The sequence below is a fragment of the Chelmon rostratus genome, chromosome 14 (assembly GCF_017976325.1).
Source record: "Chelmon rostratus isolate fCheRos1 chromosome 14, fCheRos1.pri, whole genome shotgun sequence".
Lineage (NCBI taxonomy): Eukaryota > Metazoa > Chordata > Actinopteri > Chaetodontiformes > Chaetodontidae > Chelmon > Chelmon rostratus.
In genome coordinates, this window is record NC_055671.1 from 6,257,925 (window position 1) to 6,276,867 (window position 18,943).

The 18,943-nt window shown below is 41.5% G+C and overlaps 1 protein-coding gene across 5 annotated transcripts in view; it reads right to left on the reverse strand.

The window, feature by feature from the left end:
- specc1 (sperm antigen with calponin homology and coiled-coil domains 1) overlaps positions 1-18,943 on the reverse strand; it is a 69,693-nt gene that overhangs the window by 36,511 nt on the left and 14,239 nt on the right. For 4 of the 5 annotated variants that reach the window (XM_041951799.1, XM_041951800.1, XM_041951801.1 and 1 more), the window contains exons 2-3: positions 18,272-18,462; positions 17,986-18,121 (exon numbers count right to left, since the gene is read on the reverse strand). In XM_041951799.1, coding sequence (XP_041807733.1) covers positions 17,986-18,121; positions 18,272-18,439 — 304 coding nt within the window. In that variant the 5' untranslated portion in view covers positions 18,440-18,462. Of the gene's footprint in view, positions 1-9,055; positions 9,422-17,985; positions 18,122-18,271; positions 18,463-18,943 lie in introns of those variants that run through there. The other variant, XM_041951803.1, reaches the window with a different exon arrangement.

An 18,943-nucleotide genomic window follows, 5' to 3' on the forward strand; every position in this document is an offset into this window, starting at 1 on the left:
TCACATGGTAGATGTTAACACTAAATCAGCACTGTGTGTTATAAATGACTATTTACTATGCACTACAGGAAGCATCATCCAGACAGAGCAGAAAAAGACAGAAACAGCAAGCAGCTCACGTCTATTTTACGGCCACTTGTCATATTTCTATTATAGGTGGTAATAAAGAGAGGGACAATAGGTCCTTGTTAGAGACACACACAGAGAGAGAGGAGTCCGATGTGATTAAGATCAGTCCATTCCCATGAGGATGAGTGATGCCAGGAGTGGGACTGTGGGACAGCCTTTCACTTGCTGTTCCTTCATATTCTGTTTTCCTCTGGCTCTTAGTGAATAAAAGCCAGATGGAGCACATGAACTCACTCATCTTTAGATCGCCCACCTCTTTAACCATGACATCACCGCAGCTGCCTAATGTGTACAGAGAAATGACACCAGTCTAGATGCCAGGAGTCAGCACATGCAAGACAGCAGGATCCTAAAGAGGCTGAAACAGACACTAGAATCCAGTGTCACATAGTTAGGGAGACTCTGAAATGGACCCAAAGGTCTTATAACTCTATCATTGCAGAGGAAGCATTTACATACATTTTAATGCCAAACCACTGATTGACCTGACCTTTACCAGCCAATACATATACAAATACCAACATGCATTTCTGTAGTACAAATGCAGGTGCAGAACAATTTTAAATTTTGCAGATCATGCCTTTTTAAAGGTAACAGTGTTTTCAACACTATGATTATATTTTATTAACCGATGTATTAAAAGACATACTCTCAGAGAGAAAGATTTTAAAAATGTCAGTTCCACATTTGGCCAAATGTTGGCTATTAAAACAATATTGGACCAAAAATAATATTGTTTGATAAAACTGATACCGGTCAACACTGATAATTTATCGGCACGTCTCTAGGAGATTAATAATACCACCTCAGTTAGACAACCTGTTTCCAAGACTAAGACAGCAACTGTAGAATTATTATTAGTGCATTATTTAAATTTTTTACCCACGATGCCAGACACAGAGCGAAAGAAAGGCAAATCTCTGCCGGGAGAGAAAGAATGGAGATTAGATTCCACTTAAACTGACACTAAGAAGGCATGAGGAGACAGTTCCCAACTTGTGGCTGAACATGACACTGGATTAGATGAGAGAAATATTCTCTTGTCATGTATTTGACAACTATATTGAACAATGAAAAAAATGAACAATGGTGTTCCAGTGAAGAGTGACGAAATAGAGGCTGAGAAGCTTTTCCCTTGCAAACACTACAGCTGAGATTCCCCTGAAACAGACACTTAACCTTCAGTTGCTCTAGTGGAGCTGCTCAGTGTCTACCTGAAAAAGACTCCCAGGGGAGAATGTGGGTAAGTGCATTAACATGTACCAGGGCACTGCTGTAAATTACATTGTCCATTCCATTTTTCCTTGATGAACAAAAGACAAAAAAGAGCTTCCACATATGTGTTGTATAGATAACAATAATTTGTCCTATGTACAACCAAGCCAAATACAATAAAGACAAAAGAACAAGAAAAGTAAACAAGAAAACCAGTTAATAACACAGCACCATCACATTTTCTGGACCTGTGCTCAAAGCCTTTTAAGTGACACTGACACTACCCTCATTCTCACTGGCTGCTGAAAGGGAGAAAAGGATTTAATTACTGATGAAATGTCCACCCCATCACAAAGGTTACCTCATTAAATCACATCACATCACAATTTTATGAAGCAAGACAAAACATAATGTGTGGCAGTAATTAGGACACAAACATCTTGAGCTATAATGGAGTGAAATATGTGCACTGTTCTTTGTGTCCAAAAGGGCACAAGGTCTACATTGGTTTACGGTCTTCAAAATTCTTTCTATTGTAGGTGTGCAAGTACAAATCTTCTTTCAAACATCGAAAATGAAATATCCAAGACCAAGGTGGTTAAGAGTTAGCTCAGTCTTAATGCAGTCCTGTCTTTGATGCAGGTCGGCTCAGGTCCAGGACCATTTATAGCTACCTCTGAGAAGCACTAAATCTGTGAAAAGGAGTGATATGGGCAGTTAAATGGCTCACTGAGGAGCTTTCCTCCTCTAGCAAGGAATAAATCCTCATGCAGTGTGAGCAGACTAGCTGTTATTGATAGCAAAGTGCAAACACGGCAAAACACCAGTTTTTGAGAAAGTGTAGAAAATCATTCCCAATGAAAGAGAACATTGTCACTGTGAGTATTTTTATATTCAGTGTCTCAGGAAGTGTTTTAAACCTTTTCTAAAATTCTGAAGAAAAGTCATATCTAACGCTACAGATTAACGAGGACTCTTTGTCAATTATTCCAGATTAGGGATTTGTCATGTGAATGGCAGTGTTTAGACAGTAGCTACAAACACGGACTTGCTGCCAACTTCAATAAACCTGACTGAGGAGACTGAGCATGTGAAATGACTGTGTTGTTTACAGTAACTAATTATCTAAATGAATTACACAGACTGACTTCCAGTAATCCAAAAGCATTTGGTTATTTCATGGGAAGTCAGCTCCCCGATCACAGTAATGCACTGTGCTGGCTTCTTTCTTTCTAATGAAGATAAGCTTTCAAATCACAGCAAGAGCCGTGTGGCTGGACACAGTCCAGCACCAGCCAGTTAACTGCAGCAAGCCTGCCAGCCAGCCAAGAGGTGACAGAGTGCATTGTGAGCAAAGTGCACAGAGTCCTCAATTTACACAACAGGAGGGTCATGGGTGAAGAGTCATGATGAATTAATGACTGCAGGTGGTGAAGTGTCAGAGACTTGGCACCTGAAATGACGCACCGGCTTCGTCACCATCACAAACAAGCTTTGGATGGGAGTCTCTCGCTGCCACTCCTCTGTCTTCCCTTCTGTGTTCCAGGAAATGTGGTGCGCAGTTTTTCAGTCAGGTGGAAGTGGAAGGGAGAGACAGAAAACGCAGTCTGTGTATCTGGCCTTCCTGTTGTCCAACTGACAGGGCATGAAATAGGTCAACAGGCGCCCCTCAGTCAGACGCTGGGGCTCACAGGCATTCCTTTCCTCTTACTGGAGTAGAAGATAGACAGAACCGAGGCTCCATGACTGCCACAATGACTGAGCAGAGATTAGCCTGGACGGTAAGCTGCATCACAACAATGTGCAACTGGAAACCATGACAGCACCACATGTTGAGGATGAAAGCATTTTCATTGAATAATGTACTGCACACAACTTCAAAATCAAGGAACATAAGTTAGATTAATAATTGATTTTGTAATAAAAATAGCTTGTTTGATACATACAGCATGAAAACATCTTGCATTATATTTAGAGAAAAGCAGCTAGAATCTGTGACAGCCTCCATTCTGGGACATGATTTCACATGTAAGCAGATACAGAAATAAGCAAACGAATAATATAAAACCAAAGAATCTCAATGGAACCACGCCAAACTGATAAATTACAGGAGGAGCAGTGTCTGTCTCTGCAGTACTCAGCTGTGTAAACCAGATATACATATCATCAAGCTTCAGAGAATTACTGAAGGCCAACGACAGTCTAACGACAGTCTAACACCTGTCTTTGAAACTGAGTTTAGAGTCTGACTACAGTTGATTTAAATGTGTATTCACACTTTGGGTAAGTTCATTATACAATCCACAGATTTCAAAATAAAACTGTCTGGCTGAATGTTTGACATGTTTAGTGAGAAAGTCAACATGCTCTGACGTTCACAGCCATAAAATGTACTTTTTCAGTTGTATTTTGACAGCTAAACAACTAACAACACTGTTGTTGACTAGTTTTTACCAAAAACCTTTTTTAAAAATGTCTGAGGTCTTGCTTGCCTAGCTTTTTTCTTTCATTGCAAAAGATATTCCTCTCTCCCATCAGCTGCATTAAGGTATTACTGTACAATATCATGAGATAGCATAGTAGGCTCCATATGCAGGAGAAATTGTGGCAAATTATGCTCAGTAGCTGAGGTGATATTTCTTCTCTTGGGATTATTCATAACCAGTGGAAAATATTAAAACATAGCAAAGCAAAGAGATTGTTTTGGTTGTGGCTAGTCTAAATCACTAATACGTACAGTAAATGGTTAAGTATTGACTTGATCTGATTGCAGAAATTGTAATGGAATTTTAGACTAATAAACAATAATGTGTTACTAGACTGACACGCAAAGTATAGAAGTGCTTGTTTATTAGCCGACACAGAGACCTTCTGAAAAGCACTGAAAAAAACAAAAACTTCCCTTACAAGCAGAGGCCCAGTGAAACACTCTTACTCTTGACAACAGGTGGCATGTTAATCAATTGTGTCTACAACTGACCAGGCAAAGCCTTTACCCTACCCTTAAAAAAAGACACATGCAAGATTTCATTGTGTGTTTCAGCCAATATGTTTGTTTCTGTCTAAAAAGTGAACAGCTCTGTGCTTCCTCTGCAGAACAGCATGGAAGTTCAGCATGAGAGCTGGCAAGCCACACAGGTCCACTTGGCCTGCATTCTTTGGCTCCTTTAATCACTTCGATTGAATCATTTCAACTGGCCTGCATGCTTAAACTTTTAGCACAGTATCCTTATGTGGATTCCCTCTGCTTTACACTACTTATGGATCCAATACCCTACAGAGGTGTCCAATAGTAAGGACCATGAGCAGGCCAACTGAGAGGGAGAATTTCTCAATGCTCCAAATGGAAAACAGTTTAACACAGGACCCACTGAAGGGAATAATAATAAGCCATTTTACATGATTGAAGGTTTATAGGATCAGAGTTTGTGATGGATAATTGGTTGTGATGAGCTTTGCTAACTTAGTTTTAAGCCTCTGATGATTTATATTTTATCCATATATCCTTTGAATAAATGTTAAAATTTAAGAAGTATCAAGCATTTGTGATTTACTTTCCTGGACTGACCACAAAAAGAATTAAAAAACATATACTGTGGAAAGATTAAGCTGCAAACAGAGATTTAACAGGCAGGACAAAAAAACCCCCAAAATACGTTAATGAATTCTGCTGTGCCAGTTTCTGGAGAGCCTTGACAAAGACACATAATCAACAAGATGACACCCAGTATTCCTGGTTTTACTCTCAGACAGTGACTGTATTTTGATCTTTCCTTGGGCTGTGGTTCTAGAGACAAAAACAATGCAGACAGCTGAACCTACATCCACAGAAAGGCCAGGATTACTGATCATAGGATCACAGCCAGCTGCTGACAGATACACAAACCACATCAGAACAGGTCTGATTTGGTATGCATTGAACACACAATGCCAGGCTTACTGGCTTACATGTCCAATCCAACTCAAATGTTTTTATGGTGTCAGTTTTTTACATGCATTGTTAGTTGCTTTACCATAAATTAGTGATCTTTATGAGCTCAGGCCTGAAAACTATAATATACCAACTTTGATGTCCAGGTTATACTCTCCAGTCACAAAAACAGGACACTTAAAACAGCACATGCCTTCCTCTGCAAACACAAAGCACTGTGGAATGGCCTGTGTGTTTACTGTACCAACTGCTAACTGCCATGGAAAGTATGACTGATGTGACTTCCTCACAGCTATCAGACGTTGGACAAACTTGCTTCCTCATGTTGAATCCCTGCTCTACGTCAGTCTGCTCTGATATGGTGTTGAGATGGCACAAGAATCAACGCATTTCCACATTCTTTGTTTTGTTGCTCATGGCGACGTTGAAGTCTGCTCTGAATGGGAGCGGTACCAACCAGGCATAATGAATCAGTGCTTCACCAGACATTAAATCTAACAGATAAGCATCAGTGTTAGATTATACCACAGATTTGCCTGTCAAAACTTTTAACATCATACAAGGGGATAGGGCTACTCTGCGGTGGTCTCGAGATCTTATTTTCAATGCTGTGATATATTTGTCAGCAAAACGGCTGCTAAAACAATGGCAATATGCAAAAATACTTTTCGAAGGAAGAGGAAGACAGATGTCGCTGTATGTCTGAGAGGAAGCCAAGATCAGTGTGGCTTATGTGTGAAACCTGAGCATGAAAATTGCCTTAACACAGAAGTTCACCAAGCAGAAGCCACGCAGAACTTAATCCTACTTAAGCACAACATGAAAACACAGCTTCCCGTCTCATCTGTCCAAGGCAGTGTTGCATAGTGGAAACTGAAGTGAGCGCGCATGAACATATCGATAAAAACTATCTTTAAAGACCCTGCACACGCACACAGGTGTTTAGGTCAATCTGGTTGATTAGACTCCTCATGGGAGTCAGATGGAGCTACGATGGGAATTTCGTGAGGTCACCAAACTCCATGTGTCAATTAGAGCAACAAAGGCTTTAGCGGTGCCACCGTAACAGATGCAACAAAGCTGGAAATGTCAGTCAAAGTAAAAAAATATCAAGAACACAACCTTGTTCAGAAGTGGGAGCATCCAGTAAACTGCTGAACTGAATTATTAGTCATCACATTTTTTCCCAGAAACAGAGATCCTAATGAAAAATCTTTAAATCACATTACATTACGCAATTATGGTGGTGAAAATGGGAAATTTGAGAAAATTCATACTGTATGTCTGAGCTGAGCCATGTTTCTGTACCAGTACCCATAAAAATAATAATGAATGTTGCTGTGCTGCTGATAAACTCAGTGTGAACAAAAAGAACAATGTTATTCCAATGACAAGGTCCTTACTGCTACATGGAGAGCTACCCGTACTTTCAAAAAACACTCTGCTTTTTGAGTTTTTGGCAGGACCTTCAAACATTACAGCTACCTTCAAGCATCCCCATCAAACTTCTGGAGAAACCGCGACTGTTTAACATTTCCCATTTTTGACCATGTGAAATTCCCGACAATCTATTTTACCTCACTACACAAACATATTACAATTTTGCTTTAATCCTGGGCCCAAATAGGTACAACTAACTGAGTTGTAGCCCTGAAAATAGACCTACTGTTATTGGACTATATTTCACTGACAATTCATCAACAGCCAACTACATGCTGACCGCAGGCTCTGGTCTTGGCCACTCTCCTGGTGAGCCAGTCGGGAGACAGGAAGGCTCGGTGTAGTAGCCGTCAGTGTAATTTGGTTCTGATAACGACCTCCTTATCACTGCAGCAGACAGCTTACTCCTTAGCCTGCCACTTCAGAGATAGCACCATCAATCAAATCTGAACGAGTTCCTCCTGTTCCCACATTTCTTTCCCCACTTTCACCACCACAACTGTTAGTCTTTCCAGGCTTAAGGTCTGACAAACCTCAGCTGGCCGTTTCACTGTCGGTGGAGAGCACAAACTTCACTATTCTTGTCAATCACAATGTCGATGTTCATCAGAGCAAAGCCGACAATGAACCCCTGCTTCAATTAAATGTCTACAAGTCTGTTTGCTTATTATTATTATTATATTACAATCTTGAGAAAAACAGATTCAAGGGCTTCTGTGTGTCCTGGATATTAGTGCTCTTGGATCTATAGCTTCATGTCACAAGCGGCTATCGTGAGAAATCAAGCCATTTCATGATCAATTCTCATTTACTATAGAGGCTCACTGGAGAAAATGGAGAGTGGACTTATAGGAATAACAGGTCAATCAGTTAACAATATAGCTGACTGCTTCATTTCATAATGGAAGTTCATATGGGGGGTTGGACACAGGACCACGGAGTACTGCACCAAGCAGAGTTTAAATACTTTTCATAGCCAGGAGAACGTGATTGATTGCATGGAGTGTGACTGTGATGGCGCATTCTTCCACTGGCTGAGCAAACATTTTACTCTGACTCATTCTCAACCCCACAGACATATATTATACATGATCTATGTGTTCTCATGATGATGATCTCATGATCATTTTGTACCAAGAGTAATATTTATCAACAAGCAGCCCAATTTTACTTAGTAACTAGAGAATATTTATTGAGATCAGAGAAGTAAATAAAGTAATTTTAGCCTGCTTTTTTGACTCATAACTTAACAATCTTTTGTTTTGTGTACAATGTATTAACTGTGCACTGTATGCTGTGTGTGTGCATGTATGTGTGAGTGTGCGTGCGTGCATGGAGAAGAAACTGGAAGCTAATCTTTTCAAGCATGCAGCAGCTTGCTACCATTGCCTTCCAATCTGAGCCTTCTGTGCTCTATCTTCAAGCAACACACGCTGCTGCTATGAAATGATGCAGCTTTACACCCACCACTGATAAAATACTCCACTGTATGGTGTGTGCGTGATTGCGTGTGTCCGTGCCTGTTGCCCTAGCAAGCCACCTGGCTCTGGTCTATTCAGTGTCTATTTTTGTACGGTTGGAAACATGCAAACTTAATCGCATAATAGCACAAAGATATGATGAAGCTCTGAGTGCACATGTGCAAATGTGAGAAGGCTCACACACAAGCACACATATATTAAGATGCAAATGCTCATTTTGTTAAAGGAATTCAAAGAGCTTACAAAGACGTGGAAGAGCTTGGTTGTCTTTCGATGAGCGTGAAGTTGCTGCTGAGTGCAGTTCAGAGGGACTTTGAAATGGAAATCTTACTGAGGTGCAGTGAGCTCGGGGCAGTGGAGAGATGTGAGCGTGAGACTGATGATACCATCTCCTCTGGCAGGTTCCCTCATGCTTACTGTCAGGCAAGTCTCACTCAGCACTCTCCCCCGCCGCCCAGCTCCCAATATCTACACACAGGTGCAAACACATATACACATACAGACCTGCGCTCACTGAACACAGACACACAACATACCAGATGCATGGCTCACAAAAAATAAAAGCACAAGATGAGAGCAGAACAACTAACTTCTAACCCGTTCTAACAGCTTCAATAACTCCAGGGCATATTAATCAGGACTCATCAGTCAGTGCTCTGTTGGTGCTCATCTTCGTCAGTTCTCATTAGTCAGGACTTTGTCGTGTCTGAGATGTACTTAGACATGACATGACAGAAAATTTGCTCATATCTGTTGTATTTCACACACGTCTTTGCCTTTTACATCGGTAGAGACAGACAGATACAGACAAAGAGGTATAAGTGATGCTGAAGCAAACCACGGTACAACAGAAGCAGACCTGACTCTGTTTCCTCCTGTCTCCCCGCCTGGTTCCCCATGTTGGTCCGCTCCGCGACTCCCACTCTCCACACTGGGGCGGACTAATCCAAGAATCCGTGGCTGCGGGGGAGAGGTGTACGTATGTATGTGTGTGTGTGAGTGTGTGTGTGAGAGAGAGAGAGAGAGTGTCGGGGTTGTTTCCTCTGTTCAGCACCCAGAACCAGCGCCGGTCCGTCACACAGAGGAAACCGAAAGAGACATAAAATTCTTCTTGTTCTTCCCTCCTTCTGGTCTTCGTTTCTCCTCTCCACTCCTACCCAGGACAATGTGTGTGTGCATGTGTGAGGAGTCAGGCTGCGCGTCCTGTCAGTGAGTGACTGCAAGTGTGTGTGAATGTGTGTGAATGTGCGTGTCCTCCAGAACGGTGACACTATGTCACACTGGCAGGCAGGCGGGCAGGCAGTGTTGTGTGCACTTCATTATTGCTGTGATGACTGGAATCAGCTCAGAGGAGGAGTGGCTTCCCAGGCCACACACACACACACACATTAATACACCTCCTCCCTCTACTGCCAGCCCGTTTACTCTCACCAATACCAGTTGAACAATGGTGAGATGAACCTCTCACTGGTACTGAAAATACGAGAGAGAGAGAGAGAGAAAGAGAGAGAGAGAGAGAGAGAGAGAGTTGGGGTGTAGGGGAAAAGGAAGGAAAGAGGAGCAGGAGGAAAGGAAAGGCACTATGTGTATTTTTGGCAGTGTGACAGTGCAGCTCCTGTCTTTTCTTGCTAAGGAAACTTGCAACCTGGGACCAAGCACACCGACTGCCTGCCCCCCCACCTTACAAAATCACAACTGCCATTTCTGAACAAAAGTCTTCGTAAGCGGGGAAAGGAGATGCTGGTCCGGGGGATAAGAGGCCACCCCAGGCTTGCCGTACCATTCTCTCTACAGCGCACCCAGCAGGGAACAATAGCATGTGTGTATATGCGACTGCGCCTACACGTGTATAAAGATCGAGGGTGGTGTGCTAGTTCTGGTGGGGTTGTGTGGAGCTAGTAAGAGGAAGGCTTGTTTTCTTTCTGTCCTTTCTCATTCACAATGTATGCACATGTTAAATATTCATGATGGCAGGAGATACATGGAGAAGCCCAGTTACAAGGGAGAATGACTTGTCATTTTCAGTTGTACTGGTCTCCTGTGTTTCTTGCACATACGTAAAACTACCAAGAAAATCATTAAGAATTCCTCATGGAAGTTTGGCTGAAACACAACATAGTCAGAAACTACTCTTCAGCAAACTGCGATAATTAATTCATTTAAAAACGTTAGTTATAATTCACCTATGGGCCACAAATATGTAGATACCACAAGTATACCCAGCATACAAGTAACAATACAGATTAAAACACGCACACAAAGAAATGACTTTTTATTTGTATCATTCTAAAGAGACAGCCGTAGTGTTTCATCCAACCTGAGTTTACAGTAATACAATAAGACGGCACTATGTCACATTAACTGAGTGTCAATGACACAGAATGCTGTGCCGCGATGGTTCAAAAAGAAACCTCCGAAAGCCAAGGGCACAAATCTGTATGAAGTACTATTCATCAGAAATTAAAATTCATCTTCACTGCATCATCAATTTTTTAAAGCCATACTTGACACAGATAAGCGCTGATATTTTCAGTAGGATGAGGATCTCAGTTGCATAAGCTCAGAGCAGCTACCAGCTTATTTCCTTTGTGTTCGCTGCTAAGAAGACCCATGGAAATAAAAAGGACTGGGGAGAATAATCAAAGCAATGGACAGTTGCAGCTCTAGCTGTACTTTTGCTCAATATATGTTTGATGCACAAAATACTCTAAGCTCCAGCCAGAAAAGCTGTTCAAAACATTCACCAGCAGCTGTAAGGAAAGTCTAGTGTGCTGCATGATTCTGCCCACTTCAGGTTGAATATTCAGCTCTTTGATACAATACTGTACATGGCTGCTTCCGAGCCTTTTCATATCTTATGAATGTTGCATAAACTCCTGGTACATTTTCCTTTCCCTTTCTCAATATTCTCCTCATCTTGGAGCACCACATCTACCTTGGTAAACAAACATGCCTCTAATCCAGCTAAGAATGTTCTCCTCACCACAGGACATCCATCTCTGTGGGCCCAACAGGCCTCTTTTAAGATCTGGCAAGACCATTTCTCTCTGTCTTGCATCTTCAGGGGACTTGCTGGGGTCACAAGCTTCTCAAGAGAGGAATTTCAAACTCAATGCCAAAACTCTGGTCAACAAACCTAAAAGGGGCCAGGTGTGTTTATGTCTGAGTTGATGCCAGATGCGTAGATACAGTGCTAATTCTGGACTTTGAAGCAAAGCCTTTAGATGCACTGTAGTGAGTAGGAGTGAAGCTATTCCTGATTGCCATACTCCTTTTTACACTGCATGCTTAATAACTGGAGGAGCACATTATCAAACTGTATATACTGTATATATTTAGACTTGGACAAGGCAGTGTGGGGGAGATAAAAGGTAAAGCTGTGGGTGATTTTGTATGTATATTTGTGCGTGTCCGTCTGCATTTACATGCATGTATGTCTTTTTACTGCTCATGTCAGTATGTGTCTGTCACGGCTGAGTGCTTGCACAGGCTGAGGCGTCCCAGTGGACTGAGGCGTGTTTGATTAATTCATCTGACAGATATGGGGAGCTCAAGGACTATGCCTCTCTCTCTCCTCCTGCCTCCCAAACACTGACACACACAGACAGACAGGGTCCTGCTGGGACCACATGTTCCTGGTGTCTGGAGGCTGGTGTCTGACTTGTGCATAGTAAAACTCACACGTATTCTGGCTTCATGCTTATCCTTCCCTGTGACTTTTAACTAAGGTCAACTGACACTTGCATAACACACCGTCTTCCCTCTCTCTTGGCACTGAATTGGTGCTGTGAGGAAATGATATGAGCTATGAGCTGATTAATGGGGAACAGAATGTCATCGCCCATCTGGTGTGGCTAGCAAACCTCACATATGGCAAACAATCTGACAGAAACCTCACCTCCATTATCCACTGACAGTAGACCTTTCACACAGCTGAGGCTGGACGTGAACGAAAAGACTGTCCTGGGTTTGGTTGAAGGGTATTTGGGGAATGACACAGCAAAAAACAAACTTGGTCTTCTGTAAAACTTCAGCCTGCAGTAATTTGCATTCAATCAAAACAGAAATAAGCACATACAAAATGTAACTGAATCAGCATGTAGTAAACAGCATGTAACAACGCTCCTTGAATAGTGGTGAGCACGATAATAATACTGTCAGTGCAGAAAACTGACCTAACATAATCTCTGTGTGTCTCTCACAGGTGAGTAGGACAGAAAAATGAACGCTGTGGCGTGAGAGAGAGCTTGACGCTTCTCAGTAAAGTTAAGCAAATCCTGTTCATTCACTTTGGTCGGTTTGCTGAGTGAGATTTATGAAGTGACAGCATTACACTGACATGTCACTCAGGAGATTGACAGCATGCAGCAGAAACGCAGTAAAACTGACAGGTGCCTGTGTTTTTACACAATTTACAAACTCTTGTCAAAGACTCAACTTTTACTGAAAGGCAAAAAGTGATACCAGATGCTACCAAAAGGTGGGACAGGGAATACGTCGTGAAATGCAGCTAGATTTTTTCTCTTTTTTTAAATTTTTTGATTAGAGCCGGTCCTTTCTGGCTCAACCAGAAAAAAAAACAGAAAGCTGAGTTAAAAACCTTTAAATGATACAACCTTTAGGTACCAGCTGAATTTAAGACACATTTGTACTTTATAGCAGGTTTGCATTGGATTTTCAATTATGCATATTCAAATGGACTATGTAGTAGTTCTATATTTCAAACCTATTTATTTGTATTACAAATATAGTTTTTTCAACAAAACCCAATTTGTGAACTCTCATGATAGTCATTGTCACTGTGATGCCAGTTTTGTTGACACTTCAAATCTATCATCTGAGGTATAACCACTGAAACAACAGGTAGCACTAAATGTGACACAAATTTGAGCCTTAAAGGGGAACTCTGCTGATTTTACTCACCAAAGTCTGTTTATAGATCTTAGGGGTACTAAAGCATACGTGAAAAAAGCTGTATAAAGCCGTTTGTGGCTCCAGAGGGATCTGTGCTCAGTCTGATAAATTTCCTTAAGTGATATCACTTCAGTCAGTGTCAGCTGGGGTTGAAGACTGCAAGTTGGAAGTTAAAAAATCTGGGGGCATGGATTTAGAAAAAGTGAGGCCTCCGCAGCCTGTTCTTTATCTCTGCTTGAGGCTAGCAGCTCAGGGCTACATTAGCTGCTACTAGCATAATACACTCCATGAGTTTGAGGATATAGGAATGCAATGCTAAATCTCTACAGATTTAGCATTGTATTTATCTGTGACTTGTAAATGTGGCTGCTAAATGTTACAGAAGCTCAAGTATCATTGCATCTGGATTAATGCTGAAACAGTGCAATTTAATTACTAACTGTGACACTTAGAGAGCTATAAAATATAAGTTGACTTCAGTGAATCAGACAAGTGAATACTCACTGAAAGACATTCATTTTCAGCTCAACTCTATTCAACCAAACATTAATTATCAATGTGAAAGCATTGACCAAAACAGACGAGAAGTAAGCACCTGTCAATGAAGTGCCCATTTGTGAAGTTATGCCCTGCAGGAACCCCCACCAGGCCTGTTATTTATAGAGCAAGACAGTCTTATCTCCTTCTGTCTCTTCTGCTTGCACACTCCACAGGGACTACTCTCCTAGTGAAAGTTTTACTGAATTATTGATGAGGTGTATTAAATAAGTCATCAGGATGAGACTGGGTTTTAACCCATTGTCTGACAGCACAGCAGAGTTGGTTAAGTGCCAAATGGGATAGGGACAAGACTCCATTAGCAAAGATAACAGTTTTGACTCATTAGTAGAGCATGCTGTGAGGGCAGTCGAGGGTGGGGTCAGACTGTTAGTCAGCAGACCTTTTTAGGCTATACTGCGCATGTGTGTCTGTCACATGAACTTGTTTGAAGTGTGACAAAAGCCTTTTATCAAGGAAGAATCGTGACTACAGTGAGATTTGCAGTACAAAGCCCATAGCTGCAGAGCTGACATCTAGTTGGAATTCAAGATAAGGTACCGTGATACTTTCAAAGACTATGACAAAAATGGTAGTTCCTACCTGATGTGGGTAATCTGATTTTATCCAGGGAAAGAGGGTAGCAGAGATAGATTTCATGACTGAAGGCTGACTTTTGCACAAATCAGAAATTACACTGATTAGCACAAGAGGCTATATTGTTTGTTGCTTTGCTCTTCCATGCATGCACAGCATCCCAGGCAGATCTGACCCAGTTCTGATAAAACTGGAGAAAATAAATGATGCAGATTCTCACCACTGCAGTCCTCATTCCTACTTTCAATTAGCACTGATATGCTAAACCCAACGTGGGTACACATACAGTTTGAAACAAGATGGTGCACTGTATTTGTTGTGAAGAAATTAGGTATATCATTTCGAGAGAGGACAAATGATGGTGCATTGCTTAATAATCTGTCTGACTCCACACACTACCTAGTATGGCTTCTTGGATGGCTTCTGCGAAAAGACTCATTTACTGCCTGACGGGTATGATGACAGTTCTGCTGCAGTGTGCCTTGAAGCCCAGTGAGCCCTGATTGCTTCTTGTCATGTCATGTGTAATGTCACATATCAACTAGGGAGGAGCTTGTGTGTTTATGACCAAACTGACAACACTAATGGGTGACAATGTCACTAAGACAAGCCTGATGGCAGAGAATTGCATCTCAACATCAATGAGTTCAAAATACTACAGATCACCACCCCAATCTACATTCAAATCATGGTAATTCCTCTGTGTGGATATTCCAGCAGAACTCTCAGGTCAGGCTTGGTGACTTAGAATTGAGAGCAGCAGGCTAAATGATGATTGCGACTGCTTGCATTCATGGTCTTCACCGCCCTTTCAGGTGTCAGATTTGATTTTCCACTTGCTGATTAGTTTGATTCTTGAGACCTGTTTGACATATCCATTCACTGTCTGTCGTCATTAGTCTTCACATGCACTGGTGCAGAGTCCCAGCCCAGGTGCAGAACAATACAGTTTGCCTGCTGGGAACATCACACTGAGCAAAACACTGTTCCTGTCATTGGTGTCCTTCAGTTATGAGAAGAATAGGATATGTGAGTTAGTATACGTCTGATGGTGTTTCATTAGGAAAGTGTGTGTTATGAAATATTAGGTAGGTGACTGTAAATTCAGTGAAATTATTCAGATGAAATATGCTTGATGAGATCAAATTAGCAATACCTTTTGATTTAGGCCCATAGAGTTGGTTGGTGAACCTCATTTGAAGCTAAAGCACAGAAAATAACATTTTTTAGGGAAAACAGTGCCCTATCTGATGGATGAGTCTGCCCCTGTAATGATGGCAAACACCTTGTTACGATCAGCTACCAGAATGCAAAACAAGCTCAACAAAAAGGATACCACTCTGCCTAATGCACATTGCAGCTACATCATTACAACTCTGCCCAGTTTTAAAGATGTTTTCTTTACGACCAAGAGTTATTTAACAAAATTTATGTCCTTAACTTTGGTTGGCTACCAGAAGTTGGCTTGCAAATCTAGGCCAGAAGAAGTACGTGAAGAGTAATGAATTCATCATGAACAGCACAAAGTAGGAATCTGTTCTTGTCCTTGGGTGTGAAAACACAAACTTTGCTTAATTAGAGCCCAATCCGATGCAAGCTGATCATGGTCTAATTGTGTTTGAAAGAGGCTCACTTGGCCGTGGTCTCGCAGCTACTTTGGAGTCTTTTGTCAAGTAGAATTCAATTATGTTCGCTTCACCACGGCAAACCTTTGAAGAAGAATTTCACTGGAGCACAGCATCTACACACACAGGCCAGTGTCAACAAACACAGCTATCTGCCTCACAGAGGATTTTTCCAAGGATGTGCTGTGAAAAACATTAATTACTGCAAACAAATCCCTGTCATTATCTGCCGCCATATTTGTCCTGCATGTAATACATGTTTTGCTATTTGTAGTTGCTATGTTTACGCAGCAGTACGCCTCGCTCATACAAAGTACAATACCAACACACAAGTTAATAGATATAACGGCATGGCATCCTGTTAATAATGTATGTTATATTCAGTGAGTAGTAAAGCTAATAACCTAAAGTGAGTGATTCACTCACAGGGAATGAACATAGATGCCTTGGACCACAAATCCACAACAGATCTAAATGGCTTTAGTCTGTCAGTTTCTCTCCCTTCTCCTGGCTTTCACATGCAATATCAGGACCATAAAAGATTTCCATGCCTTTGTTATGTCACTTGACATACCTTTCATGCAGCCTGAACATTTTGGTAACAGAGATTAACATGAATAAAGCAATTACATACTTACTATAAGCATCCCACGCCAAAGATCCTCACTGTGTTGACTACTAGGGTTAAGACAGCAACTAGAGTCAACACAGATGGAAGTAGACTGCACTGTGAATCACCATCTTAAATCCTAGCGTTTTTTTTATGTGTGTGACACTTCAACTAGAAGACGTCCCTAAACATGCCATGTGTAAAAGAACTGCAGCCAGATTTTTTGGTTTGGATTTTGAAAACTATATCACACGTATAATTAGTAGGAAAGGGGGTCCAGGGCAATGGAGGAAGACACTGAGGAAGTCACCATCATCAGATTATTTCTGTATTTTAATTTAAAAATACTGCGCATGATTAAATCAGCACATATTGGAAAGCTGTATGGTAAAGGGCCGAATAAACTTTGAATGCAGGTGTTATAGGCTGTGGCTAAATGTACACTATAATTCTTTCAGCAAAATTTGAACATGTGAAAAATATAACATCATGTTTGGGATCCGCACAAGGTTTTTCCTAATTGTCATGAAACAAAATGTTTATACCCATGGTAGAGTCTTAATTTTCACGTTGATAAAATCAACAATATACTTACGGCAACTGCGATAAGTTCCCCATTTTACACTCACATTATCCAGCTTAGATGGTTTTGTATTTAAAGTGGATTTCAATAGTAATTCAAGTATTTTTTTTATGTGCACAATTATGTATGCCAGAAGGAAATGAATGTCTTCAGTGGAGTGGAATTTAAGGGTTTGTCTAAAACAACGTGTGCTTAAACAGTATTTGCATGTGTCCTAACAGAGGTCACAGACGTTCTGTTTTCATTCAGCGCTTTGGAGTGTTTCTCTATGTCTCAAATGATAATTTATGATTGAAAACCCACAAACCATAATACAACCAAACCAACACATATATCAACACTTACTGTACATGCACGCAAGCACACAAACACATGCCACATACTAAAGCAAAATGACGTCAAAAGACCAACCAGAAACACCACCAACATTATTTCTCTCTCTCTCTGTCCTTGGAAAGAAAAGACTGTTTCCTGATTTGTCATCCAAAACATAGCCTGCTGTTAACAGGGCTGAGCAGATGTTGTCTGAGGAACAGAGTATGAATGCATCCAGTCTCTCAGTTTTGAACCAAAGTCCTAAGAACCGTAGAGATCAGCCACCTGCATCTCATCAATGCAAACAGAACAAGAATAAAGAGAGGCAAGAAAAAAGAGTCAAGGGTAAAGAAAAGCATCTTTCAAGCTGATAGTCACCACCAGCACCTGGGAGCTGCGGCAGGCAGCTTTAATGATGTACCGTGGCCCTCTAGTGGACACAGGTGGTAAGTTCAACCTCTTTCAGCATTTACGATGATGACCTCTCACTTCTGACACAACATACAGGCTACATCCAAAATTTGTGAAGATTTCAGCTGTTTGTCCCTTTTCAGTCACTGATATTAGTTATTTGAAAATATCTGACAGGAGTGGTGGTCAGACCTTACCAGACAGGCTGCGAGGGCGGGCCTCAGCGAGATCTGAGATGGCTCCAGTGGTCACAGTCTTCTTCATTCGGGAGCCAGAGGCAGCGGCTCCCAGTGCAGGCTTTGTTAAGGCATCATCACTGCTGGCTCTTTTCAGCTAGAAACACATCAGCTGTTAGCATCAACAATAAAGGTCTAATAATGTTAATGTTTGAATAATGTTCTGGGGGGATTTAATAGGCTTCATTACTCATGTAAAGTATCACCATGTCAGTTTGTGGTAGATGGTTGTGTGCTTGTGACTCACTCTGCTGAGGCGCTGGTCTGAGGCCAGCATGCTGGAGGATCTGGAGGTCTTTATGGCTGTGGAGGTGGTGGTGGTGGTGGAAGAAGAGGGGGCCAAGGATGCCTGCCTGGCCCGCTCCTGGAGTCCTGGCTTGGGCAGGCCCACCTTGGTGGCGCCCGTCTTCATCATGGCTGCGTGTCAGCAAACTACACCTGGGAAAATTCCAGAGCAGAGAGGAAATCATTGTGAATGGTTATTCTCAAGAAAAATGGCAGCATTAATGTGCCATTGTATGCACTTCAGTACAGCAGAACAGCTCCCCCTGGAGCTGTTCACATGGAACAACATGGAACTTGCTGACAATCAACCAATTTTGAATGGTGAACAAAGTTGAAGTTTCTGGCTCTTTCCATTGTGGGGCAGTATAGATCTAAATCTTTCAAGAAAATTACTACTGCAAAATAAAAATGAAAAACTGAAAGAACCATATTACAAATGAATACATATAAAAAAACACCCATTAGCTGTGCTTCCTCAAGAACCATAGCTGCAAAAACTCAAAAGCAGTCGAGAAAAATAGGCAGTGCACTGTTGCAATATGCGAATAAGAAAGCTATACTATATTAGCCCTGCCTAGTGGCTTTTTGTGGCTGTTCCAAAATATACAAGCCAGGAGTTGCCGCTGAGGGCAGT